The sequence below is a fragment of the Perognathus longimembris genome, chromosome 26 (genome assembly GCF_023159225.1).
Source record: "Perognathus longimembris pacificus isolate PPM17 chromosome 26, ASM2315922v1, whole genome shotgun sequence".
In the NCBI taxonomy this organism is placed as follows: domain Eukaryota; kingdom Metazoa; phylum Chordata; class Mammalia; order Rodentia; family Heteromyidae; genus Perognathus; species Perognathus longimembris.
Window position 1 is genome coordinate 10,372,678 of NC_063186.1, and position 20,169 is coordinate 10,392,846.

The 20,169-nt window shown below is 52.4% G+C and overlaps 1 protein-coding gene across 6 annotated transcripts; it reads left to right on the forward strand.

Annotated features, from left to right (window-relative positions):
- Positions 1–2,488: 2,488 nt before the first annotated feature.
- Positions 2,489–19,592, forward strand: Xylb (xylulokinase). Of its 6 annotated transcripts, none has more exons than XM_048334604.1 (19): positions 2,489–2,591; positions 3,887–3,969; positions 5,991–6,060; positions 6,352–6,432; positions 7,943–8,029; positions 9,254–9,382; positions 9,759–9,824; positions 11,734–11,806; positions 13,041–13,159; positions 13,853–13,934; positions 14,343–14,383; positions 14,776–14,891; positions 15,312–15,427; positions 15,748–15,821; positions 16,599–16,695; positions 17,115–17,173; positions 17,875–17,962; positions 18,689–18,783; positions 19,129–19,592. In XM_048334604.1, exons 1-19 carry the CDS (start codon positions 2,535–2,537, stop codon positions 19,198–19,200), a joined length of 1,605 nt encoding a protein of 534 aa, XP_048190561.1. In that variant the 5' UTR covers positions 2,489–2,534; the 3' UTR covers positions 19,201–19,592. The 6 variants fall into 6 exon arrangements, 4 of the variants coding, with proteins under 4 accessions (XP_048190561.1, XP_048190562.1, XP_048190563.1 ...); XR_007209223.1 differs by having other exon boundaries at positions 2,505–2,591; positions 17,915–17,962; XR_007209224.1 differs by lacking the exon at positions 17,875–17,962 and having other exon boundaries at positions 2,505–2,591.
- Positions 19,593–20,169: the final 577 nt, after the last annotated feature.

Consider the following 20,169-nt stretch of genomic DNA (forward strand, 5'->3'; position numbering starts at 1 on the left):
CCCTATTTATACCTCTCAGCAGGCCCTGCCCCTTTGCTCTGATTGGCTCAGCTCAGGTTCGCAATCTGCTTGTGATTGGCTAGTTTGAAGAGGGTGGAATGTATGGACATAGGTTATCCCTAATGCAGCAGGCCCCTCCCCTCTGCTCTGATTGGCTGAGCTTAGGTTCACAACGTGCTCATGATTGGCTAGTTTGAAGAGGGGGACAGTGTAGTTACATTGGTATCCTGCATGCAGGACGCCCTGCCCCTCTGTTACGATTGGCTGATGTCAGGGTCACATTCTGCTTCTGATTGGTTAGTCTGGATAGGGTGAAGTGTATTGACATAGGTTCTCCCTCAGACACCAGGCCCCGCCCCTTGGCTTGGATTGGCTGGGTGCAGGTTTTCACTCAGAGGTGGTCAGATGTATTCACACAAGGTGATTTTGAAATTAGATTTAACAGCTGCACAAGTAAGCTTAAAAAATATACTGGCTACCTTGGCTATTCTGGAACAATCTGAGGGGTGTCTCAATTCCATCTGGAAAAGAAACCAGTTTAAGAAGAAACAGAATAGTTTACAAATCCTTTCTTATCCCGGTGCATTTCCCCTTTCCCTGCACAAGAGCAAGCCAGCAGGCCAAAAAGCAGGAACTTCTAAGCCCCGGGGCTGGAGAGAAAAGACCATTTTTTTCCCCACAGTGCTTCTCCATTTCTTGAGCAGATTTAATCCTCCAGTCCCTCGGCTCAGCAGACCAGTTCTTTAACCCCGGGGGCCATGTTTTTTTTCCCTTGGCCTCCAGGCTGGGCCAGGTCAGAATTGGTGAGGCGTGGAGTAGCTCTCATCTCAAGATCCTTGGCCAAGAGCCTCAGGTGCTGTTTTCTCTCCCAGCTCACTGCCTTTTAGGAGGCCCAAGATGGGATCCAAGAGCCCAATGCCCTGTGGGTAGTGCCTGAGAAGGTCAGGACCCACAGTTAACCTCCCAATGTAGCCCCGCCCCCTTATAGAGACCAGGCACCCCCGCCTCACCCACCTCCACACCCAACAGGGCTTTGTGACCTGGGCTATCCTAGGTTAGAAGCCAGGGTTGGTGGCTCAGGCCTATAATTGCAGTTGTCCAGGAGGCTGAGGTCTTGAGGATTGAGGTTCAAATTGAATTTACCAGCAAAAACTAGAGTAGCTGGGTGCCAGTGGCTCACAGTGTAGCATCCTAGCTACTCAGGGGCTGAGATGGGAGGATTGCAAAGCCAGCCCAGGCAGGAAAGTCCATGAGACTCTTATCTCCAGTGAACCACCAGAAAACTGGAAGTGGCCCTGTAGATCAAGTAGTAGAGCCCTGATCTTGACCCGTAAGAGCTCAGAGACTGCGCCAAGGCCCAGAGTTCAAACCCCACCAGCAACAACAACAACAACAAAAAGCCAGAAGTGGAGCTGTGGCTAAAGTAGTAGAGCACCCAGTTTTGAGGAAAAGGAGCTCAGGGACAGAGCCCAGGCTCCTGAGTTCAAGCCCCCAGGACCAACACCCCTACAAAAACAAAACAAAACAGTCTCTTGGATTTATCTGTCCATGTGGGCTTCAATCTGTGATCCTCAGATCTCAGTTTCCCTAGTAGCTCTGATGACAGATGTGAGCCACCGGTGCCTGCCTATTCTGTCATTCTTGTTACAATTTAATTCACAGAGAGTTCAAAGGTTTCTAAGTTGGTCTGCTCTTCCCTTAGCCTTTTCACTCAAGGACGGTGCTCTACCACTCGAGCCACGCCTCAACCCTCTCTGGAAGTTTTCTGCCCTAGGCTGGCTTTGAACCCGGATCCTCAGATCTCAGCCTCCAGAGTAACTAGGAATAAACAAGCATAAACCCCGGAGGCTGGGGAGACCTGTAGGCATGGCTCTGATTTAAAATACAGAAATAAGATGGGGCACAGAGGGGTGGGTGGGGGAAAAGGGGAAGGGAACCAAGCACCTTGGCTAGACCTGTACCAGCACCTGGCATAGCCCAGCACCCCAAAACCCCAGGACACGCATGGGTTCAACCCAAGAGAGAACTCCAGAGGCCACTGGACAAGGAGGGAGGAGGGCCAGGCCAAGGACAAGTTGGATTAATTAAACCTGAACCGTGAGTTGACCCACACCTTGGGTTGAGTGGATGCCCAGAAAACTCAGAGAAATTGAGGAATTGAGGCGCCATTAGGGGCCCAGGCTCAGACGCCGTCCTCCCTCCCCGGCCCAGCAGGTGGCGCTAGAGCGCCAGCCAGCCAGGGCCTCGTCGGGATGGGCGTGGCTAGGGGCGTGGCCACAGTCCACGGAGGCTGGGAAAGGGGAGTGGCTAATCAGCGGCGGCCTCTGCGGATTGGGCATGGTCGGGGGATAGGCGTGGCCAGTTGGCAGCGGGCTCCCCTGATTGGGCGTGGCTTGTGGCGGGCGTGGTCAGGGGCGTGGCCTGGGTTCTCTCTGGGTGTCAGAGCGCAGCGACTCTCCGCTGGGACGCAGGGACGGACGGACGGTCTGACGGGGATTTCTGACGGGTCGGGGTGCTGGAGTTTCTCCGGGACGATGGCGGAGCACCCCGATCGCCGCTGCTGCCTGGGCTGGGACTTCAGCACGCAGCAGGTAGGATGGGACCGGGGATCGTGGCGGGACCGGAGGAGGGTGGCGGGGACCCGGGCCACCTCCTCCGGGACGCCCGGCCGGCTGCACGGAGCCGGGGGCCAGGCTGTGCGCATGCGCCGACCTCCCTGGGTTTCCCCCTCCCCTTTTCCTGGGGCGGGCGGGGGTGTGGGGGGGAGGCGATCGCGGGGTGCTGGGCGTGGCGAGGAGGTCCTGCCCCGGCCTAGGGGGCCCAGCTCTGGAACAACCCCAGAAACATCCAGAAACATCATTCCCCACCACGACTCCCTCCCCCTCCAATCCCACCCCTGGGCACATTGTGGGGAAAGGTTCCAGAAATGTTGGGGGGCCTAGGAGTCAGTCAGCTCCCTGCGATCTCAGCCTTGCTGGGAACTTTTTATTTTTTTATTTTATTATTTTTTTGTGGTGCCAGTCCTGGGGCTTGAACTCAGGGCCCTGGGATTCTGCCCCTGAACTTTTTCATATCGAAATCTTGTACTCTACAGCTTGAATCCCAACTCCAGCTCCCACCTGTTTAGGTTTTTTGTTTGTTTGTTTGTTTGTTTTTGTTTTGATGGGGTGGTTCATTGGAGATGAGTGTTACAGACTTTTCCTGCCTGGACTGGGCTGGCTTCGAACCAGGATCCTGAAATCTCTGAGCCTCCTGAGTGAAGAAGCTAGGATAGGCAGGCCTGAGCCACCAGGGGTCCTGTGAATTTTTATTTTTTGGTAAGTGGAATTGTTGTGCAGCTGTAGGAATGGACTTTGCCTTTTCTTGTTGACTGAACGCTTGGCACCCGGTTGGCCTGGAGCTGAGGAGAGGCCCCAGTTCTTGCAGGCTATGAACAGCCTGGGCTGCTTCCAGCACCCATGGAACAGGATGGGAATTTACCTTTGAGAGGAGGGGGTGTCCTCCCTCTGGGATCTTTGTGTTTTATTCATTTATTATTATTATTTTGCCAGTCCTGGGGCTTGAACTCAGGGTCTGGGCACTGTCCCTGAGCCGCTTTTGCTCAAGGCTAGAGCTCTATTGCTTTGAGCCACTGCTCCACTTCCCGTTTTCTGGGGGTTCACTGGAGAGAAGAGTCTGCTGGACTTTCCTGCCCCAGGCTGGATTAGAACTGTGACCATCCAGATCTCAGCCTTCTGCGTAGCTAGGATGACAGGCGTGAGCCAGCTGCGCCCACTTAGCTTCTGCAGCTTTAGAGGGGGCCTGTTACCATGGTAACAAAGATGCTCTATAGACCTGAAGGGGAGCTATAGGCTGAACCTCCACCTTTTGAAAAAATGCCTTCCAGGTGAAGGTTGTTGCGGTCGATACAAAGCTGGACGTTATCTATGAAGACAGTGTGCATTTTGACAGAGACCTTCCAGAATTCCGGTATGGTTGTGCCCCGTGTCCTTGAACACTTGTATGGCTGTGTCTGTCTGTGCTAGGACTTGAACTCAGAGGCCTCAAGCTCTCAGTTTGTTTGTGCTCATGGCTGACACTCTACCGCTTGAGCCACAACTCCAGTCTAGCATTTTGCTGGTTAACTGGAAATGGAGTCCTCTCAGGCTGTCCATGAAGGTTGCTTTTGAGGCCCACCATCTTCTAGATATTGGTCTCTCTCTCTCTCTCTCTCTCTCTCTCTCTCTCTCTCTCTCTCTCTCTCTCTCTCTCTCTCCTAGTCATGGGGCTTGAACTCAGGGCCTGGGCTCTGTCCCTGAGCTCTTTTGCTCAAGGCTAGCACTCTACTACTTTGAGCCATAGCTCTACTTCCTATTTTCTGGTGGTTTCATTGGAGATCAGAGTCTCACAGACTTTCCTGCCCAGGCTGGCTTTGAACTGTGATCCTCAGGTCTCAGCCTCCTGAGTAGCTACTGGCCCAGTGCCACAGACCCAGTTAGTTATAAAGGAAAATAGTTTCTTTTGGCCCATGGTTCTGGGCAAAGGTCTAAGCATTACATCTGCCCTCAGCTTTCTTGCTTTGAGTCCAGGCTATTATGAAATGGGTGGCAGTGATGTAGATCACTTTCTTGATTCTATTTATCTATCTATCTGCCAGTCCTGGGGCTTGAACTCAGGGCCTGGGCGCTGTCCCTGAGCTTCTTTGTGCTCAAGTCTAGCACTCTACCATTTGAACCACAGCGCCACTTCTGGCTTTTTTTTGTGTATGTGGTGCTGAGGAATCGAACCCAGGGCTTCATGTATGCTAGGCCAGCACTCTGCCACTAAGCCACACTCCCAGTCCCTGTCTTGTGTTTATATTTCCCTCCAGAGCCGAGTTTATAGGTGTGTGCCACCACACCCAGCCTTTTCTGTCCAGGTGGAGTTTTTCACACTTTTTTTTTTTGGCCTGGACTATCCTGGAACTAAGAGTTTCTCAGTCTTACACTTTTGAGTAGTTAGGATTACACACCTAAGCCGCTGACACTTAGCCTGTTATTTAATCTTAATCACTTCCTATGGCCCTGCCTCCAATATCAAAGATTAAGTTTCTACCCTTTTACGACCTCAAAACAGAGGTTAAATTTGAGAATAAAGTTCTTTTTTTATTTTATTGTATTGTAAGGGTGATGTACAGAGGGGTTACAGTTATGTAAGTAAGGTAATGAGAACATTTCTTATCCAGTTCTTTTTTTTTTTTGGCCAGTCCTGGGCCTTGAACTCAGGGCCTGAGCACTGTCCCTGGCTTCCTTTTGCTCAAGGCTAGCACTCTGCCACTTGAGCCACAGCACCACTTCTGGCCTTTTTCTGTATATGTGGTGCTGGGGAATTGAACCCAGGGCCTCATGTATACGAGGCAAGCTCTTTTGCCACTAGGCCATATCCACAGCCCTCTTATCCAGTTCTTAACCTAGAAGAGCCTGGGTTTTTCCTTCCTTCTCAGTGGGTGATTGGGGGGGGGAATACTTCTTCCCCCCCACACACACTTTGTGCTGATATTGAGGCTTGAACTCAGGGCCTGGGCACTGTCCTTGAGCTAATTTGCTCAAGGCTTATGGTTCTACCACTTGGAGCCATCAATGGCGCCCCTTCCGGTTTTCTAATGGTTCATTGGAGATAAGAGTCTTACGGACTTTCCAGGCTGGCTTTGAACTGTGATCCTCCGATCTCAGTTTCCTGAGTAGCTAAGATGACAGGTGTGAGCCACCAGCGCCCGCCACACGTGAGAGACTCTTATAAGCCAGGAGTGGAGATGTGGCTCAAGTGGTAGAGCGCCAGCCTTGAATGAAAAAGCTGTGGGATTTGTCTTCCTGCCTGCCTCCTCTCAGTCAATCCACTATCTCCACTTGAGGCCTAGGGAGAGAAAGAAGCTGGCCTACCTCTGCCATCATGGTGGCGGGGGCGGGGGGTGGGGTTGTCAAGGCCCAGCTTGCCCTGGGCCTCCAGCCCACACATCCTCTTCTTTTTTTCAGGACTCAAGGTGGGGTTCATATACACAAAGACAGGCTGACGGTCACCTCTCCAGTGCTGATGTGGGTGAAGGTAGGCATGAGGAGCTCTCTGTCTCTCTTTTGGAGCCAGTCCTGGGGCTTGAACTCAGGGCCTGGGCACTGTCCCTGAGCTGCTTTTGCTCAAGGCTAGCACTCTACCACTTGAGCCACAGCGCCACTTCCGGCTTTTTCTGTGTATGTGGTACCGAGGAATCGAACCCAGGGTTTCCTGCATACCAGGCAAGCACTCTACCACTGAGCCACCTTCCCAGCCCCTACCCAGAATCCTTTGTGGCATCTTACAGTTCAGCTCAGTCATGGCGGACTCTTTGTATCTCCCCAGGCGCTGGATGTGATCTTGGAGAAGATGAAGGCCTCTGGGTTTGACTTCTCTCAAGTCCTAGCTTTGTCTGGAGCTGGGCAGGTGTGTCAGTCATCGTGTTCTCCTTTCTCCCCTGTACCCCCTAGCTCTCTCTCTTCCCCCGAACGGCAGCAATGGGTCCTGAATGGACACTTCCCCTTGGAGCACATCTTGTGTTGTTGGAAGTGGAAATGCATTCACTGTTTTGCCTTGGAGTGAGCACAGTTCCTGCCATCTCTCACCGGAGCCCTACCATGTTTTGCCACTGTCAACCCTATAGACCCTTTCCCCCTCCTTGACTGGATGCTAATGTGCACAACATGGGGGCCAGTCATTCCCTGCTCAACTGTCCTGTGCCGGTCTAGCACTCACTACCTGTCCTGTGAATGGATGAAGGAATGAATGAATGAATGGGGTGAGTGAAATCCAGCATTCTTTGAGTGAATGAATGGATGAATGAGTTTCACTGCATGGTCTATGAATGAATAAATGCAGTTCAGTACAAGTTCCTTTAATGAATGAATGATTGGGATGAGTGGGTTGCAGTATGTTCTTTAAATGAATGGAAGAGTTTTAGGATGTGTCTGCATGAATGAATGAGTTTCAGTACATGTTCTTTGAGGGGATAGATGGATGAATGGATGGATGGGTAGAAGGTGGGTGGATAAGTAGATGGTGGGTGGATGGGTGAAAGGGTGGGTAGGTGGGTGGGTAAATGGGTCAGTGGATGGATGATGGATGGGTGGGTGGATGGATAGATGGATGAGTGGATGGATGGATGGGTAGAAGGTGGGTGGGTGGGTAGATGGGTGGGTGGATGGGTGGGTGGATGGGTGAAAGGGTGGGTAAATTAGTCGGTGGATGGATGATGGATGGATGGGTGGGTGGATAGATGGATGAGTGGATGGATGGATGGATGGGTAGAAGGTGGGTGGGTGGGTAGATGGGTGGGTGGATGGGTGAAAGGGTGGGTAAATTAGTCGGTGGATGGATGATGGACGGATGGGTGGATGTGTAGATGGAGGGTTAGATGGATGGATGGATGAATAAATTTCACATAACATCACAAGCAATGTACTTAAATACGGTTTTGCAAAAAGTACCAAGAAACAGACCAGTGATTTTCTCTTCGAATCTTATTACAAGTTTTTGGGGTGATAGGATAGAGCTCCTTACCATTAGATGGAAATAAGTATTGAGGCCAACACCGGTGGCTCACGCCTGTCATCCCAGCTACTCAGGAGGCTGAGATTTGAGGATTGTGATTCAACACCAGCAGGAAAGTCTGTGAGACTGATCTCCAATGAACCACCAGGGAACCGGAAGTGGCGCTGTGGCTCAAGTGGTAGCGCGCTAGCCTTGAGCAACAGAGCTCAGGGACAGCTCCTGGGCCCTGAGTTCGAGCCCCAGGACTGGTACCCCCCCAAAAAAGAAAGAAAAAAAAAACACTGAGTCTCATAGAGGTGATGATTGCTGAGACAAAGAGAGGTAGTGGAGATGGGGTCCAGTTGCTTGCTGTGTGGTCTGTGGTCTTGAGACTGTAAACCATAGGTGCTTGCTTTGTCTCCAACAGCAACATGGAAGCGTATACTGGAAGGTGGGGGCGGGCTTGACACTGAAGAATTTGTCACCGGAGAGTTCATTACACCAACAACTACAGGTGACTCCCCCCCATTTCTTTTTTTTTTTTTTTTTTTGGCCAGTCCTGGGCCTTGGACTCAGGGCCTGAGCACTGTCCCTGGCTTCTTCCCGCTCAAGGCTAGCACTCTGCCACTTGAGCCACAGCGCCATTTCTGGCCGTTTTCTGTATATGTGGTGCTGGGGAATCGAACCTAGGGCCTCGTGTATCCGAGGCAGGCACTCTTGCCACTAGGCTGTATCCCCAGCCCTCCCCCCCATTTCTTGGAGTTCATTTCGTTTATTTGTTTTGTTTTTGTTGCCAGTCCTGTGGCTTGAACTCAGGGCCTGAGCACTGTCCCTGGCTTCTTTTGCTCAAGGCTAGCACTCTACCACTTGAGCTACAGCGCCATTTCCGGCTTTTTCTGTGTATATGGTGCTGAGGAATCGAACCCAGGGCTTCATGCATGCTAGGCAAGCACTCTACCACTAAGCCACCTTCCTAGCCCTAGCATGATTTTCTATGATCAGAGCAGGTGAATAATAGTTTTTGTGAGTCTGAGCATCTTTTGGCAGAAAGAGCCAAAGGGGAGCTGGGTGCCCTTGGCTCACACCTGTCATCCTAGCTCAGCTGCTCAGGAGGTTGAGCTTTGAGGACCATGGTTTGAGGCTAGCCTTGGGAGAAAAGTCCCTGAGACTCTTTATCTCCAATGAACCACCAGCAAAGCTCCAAGTGGAGCTGTGGCCCAAGTGGTGGAACATTATTAGCCTTGAGTGATAAAGCTTAGGCACAGCAGCCAGGCTCAGAGTTCAAGCCCCAGGAAAAGAAGATAGGAAGGAAGACACGGAAAGGATGGAAGGAGCAGAAGGGTCCCAAGTCTTGTAGAGTATCAACTTTGGAACTGTGTGGATTGTCAAGCGTGTGAGAAAACTTGGTGTCCCCTCTTGTCATCCCAGCTACTCAGGAAACTGAGATCTGAGGATCGAGGTTCGAAGCCAGCCAGGGCAGGAAAGTCCCCATGAGACTCTTATCTCCAATGAAACCACCAGAAAAACCGGAAGTGGCTCCATAGATGGCTCCAAGGGGTAGAGCGCTGGCCTTGAGCAAAGAAGCTCAGGGACAGCACCCAGGACCTGAGTTCAAGTCCCAGGAATGGTGTGTGCACACATGCACACATATACGTACATACGTGCAATGGAAGGTTGTGGAAACAGATGCTCTTCCTGCTGGCTGTGTCTGACACTGTGCCTTGGTCCCTTCTTGCAGATGTGTTTCTCCATCAGTGACTGCCCAGTGTGGATGGACTCCAGTACCAGTGCCCAGTGCCGCCAGCTCGAGGCCACCCTGGGTGGGGCCCAGGCTCTCTGCCGTCTCACCGGCTCACGAGCGTATGAGGTGACAAGGGGTTAACTGATCCTTCATCCCCAGAGTGGCTATCTTATTTATATGTTTCTTTTGTGCCAGTCCTGGGTGGGGCTTGAACTCAGGGTCTGGCTAATGTCCCTGAGCTGCTTCTGTTCATAGGCTAGTGCTCTATGGCTTGGAGCCATGTATATGGCGCCACTTCCGGTTTTTGGTGGGTCATTGGAGATGAGAGTCTCACAGACTTTGTTGCCCTGGGGTTGGTGTTGAACCTCTGGCCTTCCAGATCTCAGCCTCCTCCTGAGTAGCTAGGGTGACGGGCGTGAGCCACCAGCTGATTTGAAAGCTTTTAATATATATTTATTCCTCTGAATCACATTAAACTCTTCACTACCATTCTCTCTCCCAGCGTTTTACAGGGAACCAGATTGCAAAGATTTACCAGCAAAACCCCGAGGCCTACTCCCAAACAGAGGTTTGTTCACGGTTCCTATCTGTCCTATCGGATTCAAAGTCCTGTGTGAATTGTGTTTACCAGACTTTTAGCACCAACTCATCATGGGAATATCTCTGGGGTGGGGGTGGGGCCGGGGGTGCCTTCCATGAATGAACATTTAAGAAAACCAACATACAGCTGGGCACCATGAATAGCCACACCTGTCATCCTAGCTACTCAGGAGGCTGGGATCTGAGGATCATGGTTTGAAGCCAATCCAGGAGAGAAAGTCCATGAGACTCTTTTCTCCCATGATCCACCAAAAAAAAAAAAAAGAACAAAGAAAAAAGATGGAAATGGAGCTGTGGCTCAAGTGGTAGAGTGCTAGCCTTGAGGACAAAGAACTCAGGGACAGTGCTCAGGCCCTGAGTTCAAGTCCCACCACTGGCATACACACACAAAACCGATATACCAGCTTTGTATGGCTTTTCTGCTTAAACAGGTCCTGGGTTCCACCCTTAGTGAAAGAAGGGAGGGAAGGAGGGAGGAAGGGAAGGGAAGAGACATATTCAGCATGTAATCATGTTTCAATTAATGATGGTGGTCTCCTAGTTGTGTGGTTTGGGTTTATTTTTTGTGTGTGGCTTGAAATCAGGACCTAGACATTATCCTTAGCTTTTTTTTTGGCCAGTCCTAGGCCTTGGACTCTGGGCCGGAGCACTGTCCCTGGCTTCCTTTTGCTCAAGGCTAGCACTCTGCCACTTGAGCCACAGCGCCACTTCTGGCCATTTTCTATATATGTGATGCTGGGGAATCGAACCCAGGGCTTCATGTATACAAGGCAAGCATTCTACCACTAGGCCATATTCCCAGCCCAAGATTTTATTTTATTTATTTATTTATTTATTTTTGACAGTCCTGGGGCTTGGACAGGGCCTGAACACTTCTTTTTGCTCAAGGCTAGCAGTGCCACTTGAGCCACAGCACCACTTCTGGCCGTTTTCTATAAATGTGGTGCTGGGGAATTGAACCCAGGGCTTCATGTATGCCAGGCAAGCACTCTTGCCACTAGGCCATATTCCCAGCCCCATCCTTAGCTTTTTTTTCCCTTAAAGCTGGCATTCTACCACTTGAGCCTCTGCTACATGCACCTCTGGCTTTTTACTGGTTCATTGGAGATAAGAGTCTCACAGACTTTCCTGCCTGGACTGGCTTTTTTTTTTTTTTTTTTTTTTTTTTTTGGCCAGTCCTGGGCCTTGGACTCAGGGCCTGAGCACTGTCCCTGGCTTCTTCCCGCTCAAGGCTAGCACTCTGCCACTTGAGCCACAGCGCCACTTCTGGCCGTTTTCTGTATATGTGGTGCTGGGGAATCGAACCCAGGGCCTCATGTATACGAGGCAAGCTCTCTCGCCACTAGGCCATATCCCCAGCCCCCTGCCTGGACTGGCTTTGAACCGTGATCCTCAGATCTCAGCCTCCTGAGTTGCTAAGAGGGTAGAGTTGACAATCACGCTCCCCTAGGGTCATCGTGAGTGTTCTCACGTCACAGGCAACTACTCTCCGTTCATGGTGACCCTGGCGTTAGGAAACAAACCGACAGCAGGCCCCAGATTGCCTCCACACCTGTCCTTCCAGCCCGTCAGGAGGCTGAGATCTTGAGGATCCTGGTTCAAGGCCAGCCCTGGCATGAAAAATTTCCTGTTACCAATGAGTTACCAAAAAAAGCCAGATGTGGAGGTGTGTGTGGTTCAAGCGGTAGAGATGCCAGCCTTCAAAAAAAATAAAGCCAGGAGAAGGCTGGAGGCCATGAGTTTGAACCCTGGTGCCAGCACCGTGTGTGATGTGTGTGTGTGTGTGTGTGTACACACGTGTGCCCACGGGAAGCCTGCAGGATGGGGGGAGGGAGGGAGGACGGAGGCTCACCTCTCTCCCTGTGGTTCTTCTGCAGAGGATTTCCCTGGTCAGCAGCTTTGCGGCTTCCCTGTTCCTGGGCTCCTACTCCCCCATTGACTACAGTGATGGTGAGCCTTCCCGGGGCGGGGCTTGGGATGGGTGGGGCTAATGGGTGGAGCTGAGGGCAGGGGCGGGGCTTGGGATGGGTGGGGCTGAGCAACTGGGCGGGGCTTGGGATGGCTGGAGCTGAGATGGGCTTGGATTGGAGGAAGCTGAGTGGAGCGGGGCTTGGGCTGGGTGGAGCCTGATGAGGCGGGGCTTGGATGGGTGAGGGTGGAGCTGAGTGGGTGTGGCTTCGGGCGGGCGGGTGGGGCGGGGCTGGGGTGGAGCCTGGTGTGGTGGGGCCTGGGCTGGGTGGAGCCTGATGAAGTGGGGCTTGGGTGGGTGGGGCTTGGGTGGGGGTGGAGCTGAGTGGGTGTGGCTTTGGGTGGGTGGGTGGGGCTTGGGTGGGGGTGGAGCTGAGTGGGTGTGGCTTCGGGCGGGCGGGTGGGGCTTGAGGTGGGTGGAGCCTGATGAGGTGGGGCTTGGGTGGGGGGTGGAGCTGAGTAGGTGTAGCTTTTGATGGGTGGGTGGGGTTTGGGCGGGGCGGGGCTTGGACGGGGCGTGGCTTAGGCTGCAAGCAGATTGGCAAGTTGGCCACGTGGCCATCAGTGCCTCCCCTTTGACTCTAGATTTCAGGACTTGCCCAGAGGAGAGGACATTAACCACCTTTCCGTGGGGTGGGGTGGGGTGGGGTGGGGTGGGGTGGGTGCTGGGGTCGCAGCCTGAGCTCGGGGCCGCATGCGCCACACTTAACACTTGCCTGGCTTTTCCTTGGCTCCTGGGAGAGAAGAGTCTCTCCTGATTTCCTGCCGGGGGCTGACTTTGAACCACTGTCCTGCCGCTCTCAGCCTCCCGAGGCAGCCAGGGGTATAAGGCGCGAGCTGCCAGTGTCTTGGGTTTTGTTTTCGCTTTTGCTATTTACGTTTGCAGTTGTTGTTTTGGGGGTGCTGGGGTTGGACCTTGGGGCCTCACACCTGCTCCCTCGGGGGGGAGTCGCTTGGGTGGAATCCTCCTACCATCCCTGCAGGCCCAGGGGGGGTCAACCCTCCTAGTCTGGAATCATCGACGGGGATCCACTGCACGCACTCTGCTTTCCCATTAAGATAGAGTCTCATAGCTTCTTTTTTTTTTTTAAATCCAGGCTGGGTCTTACACCATGATCCTTTTAATCTCTACCTCCTGAGGGGCCAAGGGTGAGGACAGGCCTCAACTACCCTGCCCAGCCTGCTTTCCATCTTTTCATTCCTTTTCCTTCCTCAGGCTCTGGAATGAATTTGTTGCAGATCCAGGACAAAGTCTGGTCCCAGGCCTGCCTTGGCGCCTGTGCCCCCCATTTAGAGGAGAAGCTTGGCCTGCCCGCACTGCCCTGCTCAGTCCTAGTAGGTTCCCTCCCTCCCTCCCTTCCCTCCTTTTTTTTTTCTTTTTGAATGGCAATCCTGGGGCTTGAACTTCAGGCCTGGATGCTGTCCCAGGGCTTTCTTTTGCTCAAGGCTAGTGCTCTGTCAGTTGAGTCCACTTCTTCTGGCTTTTTGATGGTTTGTTGGAGATACGAATCTCATGGACTTTTTCTGTCCAGGCTGATCTCAAACGATGATCCTCAGATCTCAGGCTCCAGAGTAGCTAGGATGACGGGTGTAGCCATCGTTACGGGTCTATCTCCTCCTTCCTCTTTCCCTTCCACTCCCCTCCCCCTCATTGAGCTAGGTGCTGGTGGCTCACGCCTGTGATCCTAACTACTCAGGAGGCTGAGATCTAGAGGATCGCAGTTCAAAGCCAGCCTGGGCAGGAAAGTCCATGAGACTCTTCTCTCCAAGGAAACCACCAGAAAACCAGAAGTAGTGCTATGGCTCAAAGTCAAAAGACAAGGCACAGTGGGCAGGCCCTGTGTTCAAATCCATACCTGCTCTGGGATGGCAGAGGGGAGGGAACCCAGGTGTCTGGTTTGCAAGGGCCAGGTACACCAAACCCCTTCCGTTTCAGTTGTCTGGAATATTCTGGTAACTTGAGGTGGTGATGGGGGGGGCCGTCTGCAGCAGGCTGAAGTTGCCCATACAATTGCTCTCGACCCTCAGGGAGCCATTTCTTCCTACTATGTCCAACGCTACGGATTTTCTCCAGAATGCAAAGTGGTGGCTTTCACTGGGGACAACCCAGGTGAGGGTGTGGAAGTGTCAGGGGAGGGGCTGGGAAGGTGGCTCAGTGGGTAGAGTACTCGCCTCTCATGCATGAAGCCCTGGGTTCGATTCCTCAGTACCACATAACGCAGAAAAAGCCGGAAGTGGCGCTCAAGTGGTAAAGCGCTAGCCTTGAGCAAAAAGAAGCTCAGGGACAGCGCCCAGGCCCTGAGTTCAAGCCCCAGGACCGGCAGCAAAATGAAGTAACAAAGCAAACATAAACCCCAGTCTGCAATGGCGTTTGTGTAAATTCTCTTAGGCCCCCTGAGCCTGTGATTTGCCATTTTCCTTGAGGGATGGACTGGGAGGTGTATATATGGGGAGGGGGGTGGCAGGGAGATTGGTGCCCATGGCTTCAGTTAATCAAAGGCTCCTTTACCTTTCTCAGCATCATTGGCAGGCATGAAACTGGAGGAAGGCGACATTGCGGTAAGATGGCTTCTTTATCTCCATGCTTTCTTTCTCTGTTGGTCGTGGGACTTGAACTCAGGGCCTGGGCGCTGTCCCTGAGACTCTGTGTACTCGAGGCTTAGTGCTCTACCACTTGGAGCCATCTATGGCGCCACTTCCGGTTTTCTGGTGGTTCCTTGGAGAGAAGAGTCTCACAGACTTTCCTGCCTGGGGCTGGCTTTGAACCGCGATCCTCCAGATCTCAGCCTCCCGAGTAGCTGGGATGACAGGCGGGAGCCACCGGCGTGTGGCAGATAGGATTCTTTCTAGTGGGGGGGTTGATTGCTGGCTCCTTGGGTGGAGAATGGTCACGGAAAGTGGGCCGATGCAGTGGGCATGGTTGGTAGAGACCCGTCCCCTTGTCTCCCCAGGTCAGCCTGGGGACCAGCGACACGCTCTTCCTGTGGCTCCGGGAACCCACACCTGCCCTGGAAGGCCACATTTTCTGCAACCCAGTTGACCCCCGCCATTATATGGCACTTCTGTGGTAAGCTGGGATGTGGGGTGGTAGTGGTTTCCCTACCTGTGTGTGGGAAAGGAGGTGCAGGCTGCTCTGGTCCCGTTTTATTTATTTACTTTGTCGGTCATGGGGCTTGAACTCAGGGCCTTGGCGTTGTCCCTGAGCTTCTTTTGCTCAAGGCTTAGCGCTCTACCATTTTGAGCCATCTATGGCGCCACTTCCGGTTTTCTGGTGGTTCCTTGGAGGTCAGAGTCTCACGGACTTTCCTGCCGGGGCTGGCTTCGAACCATGCTGTATTTGGGTACTTGAGTATCCATGGACCCATGGACTGGGGTTGTATAGCTCAGTGGCAGAGTACTTGCCTGGCCTACACCAAGGTCATAGGTTCAGTCCCCAGCACTGCCAACGCTGTACCTCTGGTCTCCAGAATTTGGTTCCCTTTTACAGTTTTAAAAATGGCTCCCTAATGAGAGAGAAGATTCGAGATGAGTCAGCTTCCGGATCCTGGAGTGACTTCTCCAAGGCCCTGCGGTCTACAGAGATGGGAAATGGGGGAAACCTAGGTAAGGGGTTTTCTTATTTATTGTTATTATTATGTTTTTGTGTGTGTGTGTGTGTCAGTCCTAGGACTTGAACTCTGGGCCCGGGCCGCTGTCCCTGAGCTCCTCAGCTCAAGACTAGCGCTCTACCACTTTGAGCCACAGCACCACTTCCGGTTTTCTGGTGGCTGCTTGGAGAGAAGAGTCTCACAGACTTTCCTGCCTGGGGCTGGCTTTGAACCAGGATCCTCAGATCTCAGCCTCCTGAGTAGCTAGGATGACAGGCGGGAGCCACCGGCGCACTGTGCTCTTAACAAACAATCCCTTCTTGATTCGTGTTCCAGGTTTTTATTTTGATGTAATGGAAATCACCCCTGAAATGACTGGGCGTCACAGGTTTAATATAGAAAACCAGGAGGTATGGCTTTCATGTATTCATTCATTCCATCATTCACTCATTCACCCGTTCATTTGCTCATTCACACACTCATTCATTCCCAGCCAGTCCTTGGTGTTGGGTGCTGGGGACATTGGGCCAGCTTGGGCATGGCGCCCCGTCAGCGTGGCATGAAGGAGGCCCAAGCAGTGTGAATGTCTGGAATAAGCACGTGACTCTTATTTACCAAATAAAAAGAATAAGGAGCCAGGCACTGGTGGCTCACGCCTGTCATCCTAGCTACTCAGGGAGGCTGAGATCTGGAGGATGGCGGTTCGAGGCCAGCCTGGGCAGTCAAGCCCATGAGCCTCTCATTTCCAATGAACCAGCAAACAAGCAGAAGTGGCGCTGTGGCTCAAAGTGGTAAAGCGCCAGCCTTAATGGAAAGAGCTCAGGGGCAGCACCCAGGCCCTGAGTTCAAGCCCTACAACCAACCAAAGAACCCAACAGTAAGGCCAGCGGCTGGTGGCATGTCTGTCATCCTAGCTACTCAGGAGACATGAGATCAACTCCAGCCAAGGCAGACAAATCAGAGAGACTCTTATCTCTGGAACCAGTCCAAAAAAAACACCCCAAAACAACTAGCTAGAAGTTGAGGTGTGGCTCAAATGGGTTAGCCTTGAGGGACTGGGAGGGGGGGGAATAAAAGCACTAAGGGACAATCAATATCCAGGCCCTGAGTTCGTGCCCCAGTACAGGTGTGTGCATACACACGTAGACAGATTTCCTCAGTGACTCTGCACTTGTCTTGGGAAGCAGGTGGCGGCCTTCCCCAGGGACGTGGAAATCCGAGCCTTGATCGAAGGACAATTCATGGCCAAGCGGATTCATGCGGAGAGTTTGGGCTACCAAGTCAGTGAGTGAGGGGGACCCATTTGAAGGGTGTGGGGGACCCAGGATTCAGCATAGTCATGAGACTACCAATAGAGGGAGGCAGAGCCTGGTTCTGGCCAGGGGAGGGGTGGGAAACTGAGTTGGCTAGCCCCTGTGGACAAGAGGCTTGAACTCAGGGCCCAGGTGCTGTCCCTGAGCTCTTCAGCTCAAGGCTAGTGCTCTACCACTTTGAGCCACAGCGCCACTTCCGGTTTTCTGGTGGTTCATTGGAGATAAGAGTCTCACTGACTTTCTTGCCCAGGCTGGTTTTGAACTGTGATCCTCCAGATCTCAGCCTCCTGAGTAGCTAGGATGACAGGCAGGAGCCACCAGTGCCTGGTTTCATTTGTTTTTGTTCTTTGTTTTTGCTTTTTTTGTTCTGTTTTATCCCCCCCCTTGTAGTGCCCAAGACAAAGATTTTGGCTACAGGTGGGGCGTCACACAATACAGACATTCTACAGGTAAGTACTGGAAATTGCCTTGCAATGAGACATTGCCCAAGTATGGGAAATCTAAGAACCCAATCCTTTAGTTTTTGTCAGTCCCGGGACTTGAACTCAGGGCCTAGGCTGCTGTTCCTGAGTTTTTGTTGCTCAAGACCAGAGCTCTCTCCCACTTTGAGCCACAGCTCCACTTGTGATTTTCTGGTGATTCATCATTGGAGATAAGAGTCTCAGGGACTTTCCTACCCAGGCTGGCTTTGAACCATGATCTTCTAGCTCTCAGCCTCCTGAGTAGATGGAATGACAGGCGGGAGCCCCTGGCACCCAGCTGCCTGCTGTTTTTTTCTTTTCTTTCTTTCTTTTTTTTTTTTTTACTGGCTCCCACAGTGATTTCTGATGCCTGGTGTGGGCTTCCCACTGCCTGTAGGGTGGTATGTTAATTGACTTGTTGGCTCACGCCTGTCACCCTAGCTACCCAGGAGGCTGAGATCTGAGGATCGTGGTTCAAAGCCAGCCTGGGCAGGAAAGTCCAGGAGACTCTTATCTCCAATGAACCACTAGAAAGCCGGAAGTGGCGCTGTGGCTCAAGTGGTAGAGGGCTAGCTTTGAATAAAAGAAGCTCAGGGACAGCGCCTATGTCCCGAGTTCAAGTCCTAGGACTGACACCCCCCCCCACCAAAAAAAATAAAGGCCCTGTCCATCCCCTTTGTCGTTCCCAGGTGCTGGCTGATGTCTTTGGTGCCTCCGTGTATGTCACAGACACTGCCAACTCGGCCTGCGTGGGCTCAGCCTACCGGGCTTTTCATGGTAAGTCCGTGGTGGTGGTGGTGGGGGGGCCTGGCTGGCTTCAGATTGTGACCCTCAGATCTCAGCCTCCTGAGCGGTGACCGAGACAGCAGGTGTGCGCCACGGCACTGGTGCCCAGCCCGAGCGGCTGTCTCTTTGATTTTTAGCAAGAAGAGACAAAAGGACAGTGAGTCAATAATCCACGGCTCTGGGATGAGCCCCCCCCCCCCAGGACCTGGGACAGCTCCCTGCTTTGAGCCATGGCAGCCAGAACCCCAGAATTGACCCATGCTCCTCAAGGGGGGTTCTTCTCAGTTTGCTTGCACCACTTTTCCCTGTCACCTGCCTGCCAGGAAGCCCCTCATTGGCAGCCTGCCTCAAAGGACTTGATCACGGCTTCATAATCAGTCTATTCTTTGCCTGTTTCCCCATAACTACTACCTAAACTTAATATCTTCTTTCAATATTTAAAAAAAAAAAAAAGATTGTTATAGCCTGGCACTGAGGGGTCACCCCTGTCACCCTAGCGACTCAGGAGGCTGAGATCTAGAGGATTGCAGCCATCTCCAATGAGTCACCCCCAAACCGGAAGTGAACCGCCAGAAAACCGGAAGTGGCGCCATATATGGCTCCAAGTGGTAGAGCGCCAGCCTTGAGCACAAAAAGAGCTCAGGGACAGCGCCCAGGCCTTGAGTTCAAGCCCCAGGACCGACACACACACACACACACACACCCTTTCCCTCCTAGGTCTTGCAGGTGGGGCAGATGTGCCTTTCTCAGAAGTTGTGAAGTCAGCTCCAAAACCCAGACTGGCTGCTACCCCAAGCCTGGGAGCCACACAGGTGAGAATGCTTTAGGTTTTCTTCTAGTGTTCAGATTATAAAAGCCAGTTAGAGCCTTTTCTCCCAAAACATCAATTTCCCTCCTTTGCTTCCACTCTTATATTCCAATGAGCCACCAGACAAATGGAAGGGGTGCTGTGGCTCAAGTGATAGAGTGCTAGCCTTGAGTAAAAGAACCTCAGGGATAGTGCCCAGGCCCTGAGTTCAAGTCCCAGGCCCGGCATAAAAAAAGAAAACCAACAACAACCATATGTTTCAAGTTGTCATCAGAAAGAGATACAAGAATTTCACTTCCCCATCTCCTACCACCTTATTATAAATGGGTGTTTTCTGCCCCCTCCCCAGGTCTATGAGGCTCTCCTTCCTCGGTACGCCAAGCTGGAACAGAGAATCTTGTCCCAGACACAGGGTCTCTGAGGTAAATTTTCTGGGGCACAGGCTCCCCACTCTCCCACCCCCCAGCCCGTGTCCATTGCTACCTCGCCTCAGTTGCAGGAGGAACTCCTTCCTTTGATGTGTTTCCCTGCCATGCAGGGTTAACGCCAATCTGGGCTTGGATCATGATCAGGACTTTGCCAGGGTGCCTCACACCTGTCATCTTAGTGAATCAGGAGGCTGAGATCTGAGGATCGCAGTTCCAAGCCAGCCTGGGCAGGAATGTCTGGAAGACTTTCTCCTCTCCAAGGGACCACCAAAAAGCCGGAATTGGAGGTTGTGGTTCAAGTGGCAGGGTGCCACTGTTGCTAGAGGTGAAGGCAGCCTGAAAGGGGGGTGGTGATCTTGGAAGCTTGGTAGACAGAAGGAGAAGAGACAAGAAGCAAATGACGGCAGTGCATCCAAATACAACAGCTGAATCCAAGAGTCAGGAGAAAGTTGGGCGCCGGTGGCTCACGCCTGTCGTCCAAGCTACTCAAGAGGCTGAGATCTGAGGATCGTGGTTCAAAGCCAGCCTGGGCAGGAAAGTCCGTGAGACTCTTCTCTCCAATGAAACCACCAGAAAACCGGAAGTGGCGCTGTGGGTCAGACTGGCAGTATGCTAGCCTTGAGCAGAAAAACTCAATGACAATGTTTAGGCCCTGAATTCAAGCTCCAGGACCGACTGGTCCCCAAAGAAATAAACCTCCAATTTCTGACCATCAGGCAATTTGGGCTCACACCTGTAATCCTAGGTAATGAGGAGGCTGAAATCTGACCATCCATGGTTCAAAGCAGAAAAATGTCTGAGACTTCTTCCAATTAACCAAAAGCCAGAAGGAGAGCTGTGTGTCTCAAGTAGTGGAGCACCAGCCTTGAGCCTCAAAGCTAAGTGACAGTGCCCAGGTCCTGGGTTCAAGCCCCAGCACCAGTTCCTTCCCTCCCCCCCCCAATGGAAAGGAGAGTTTCTAT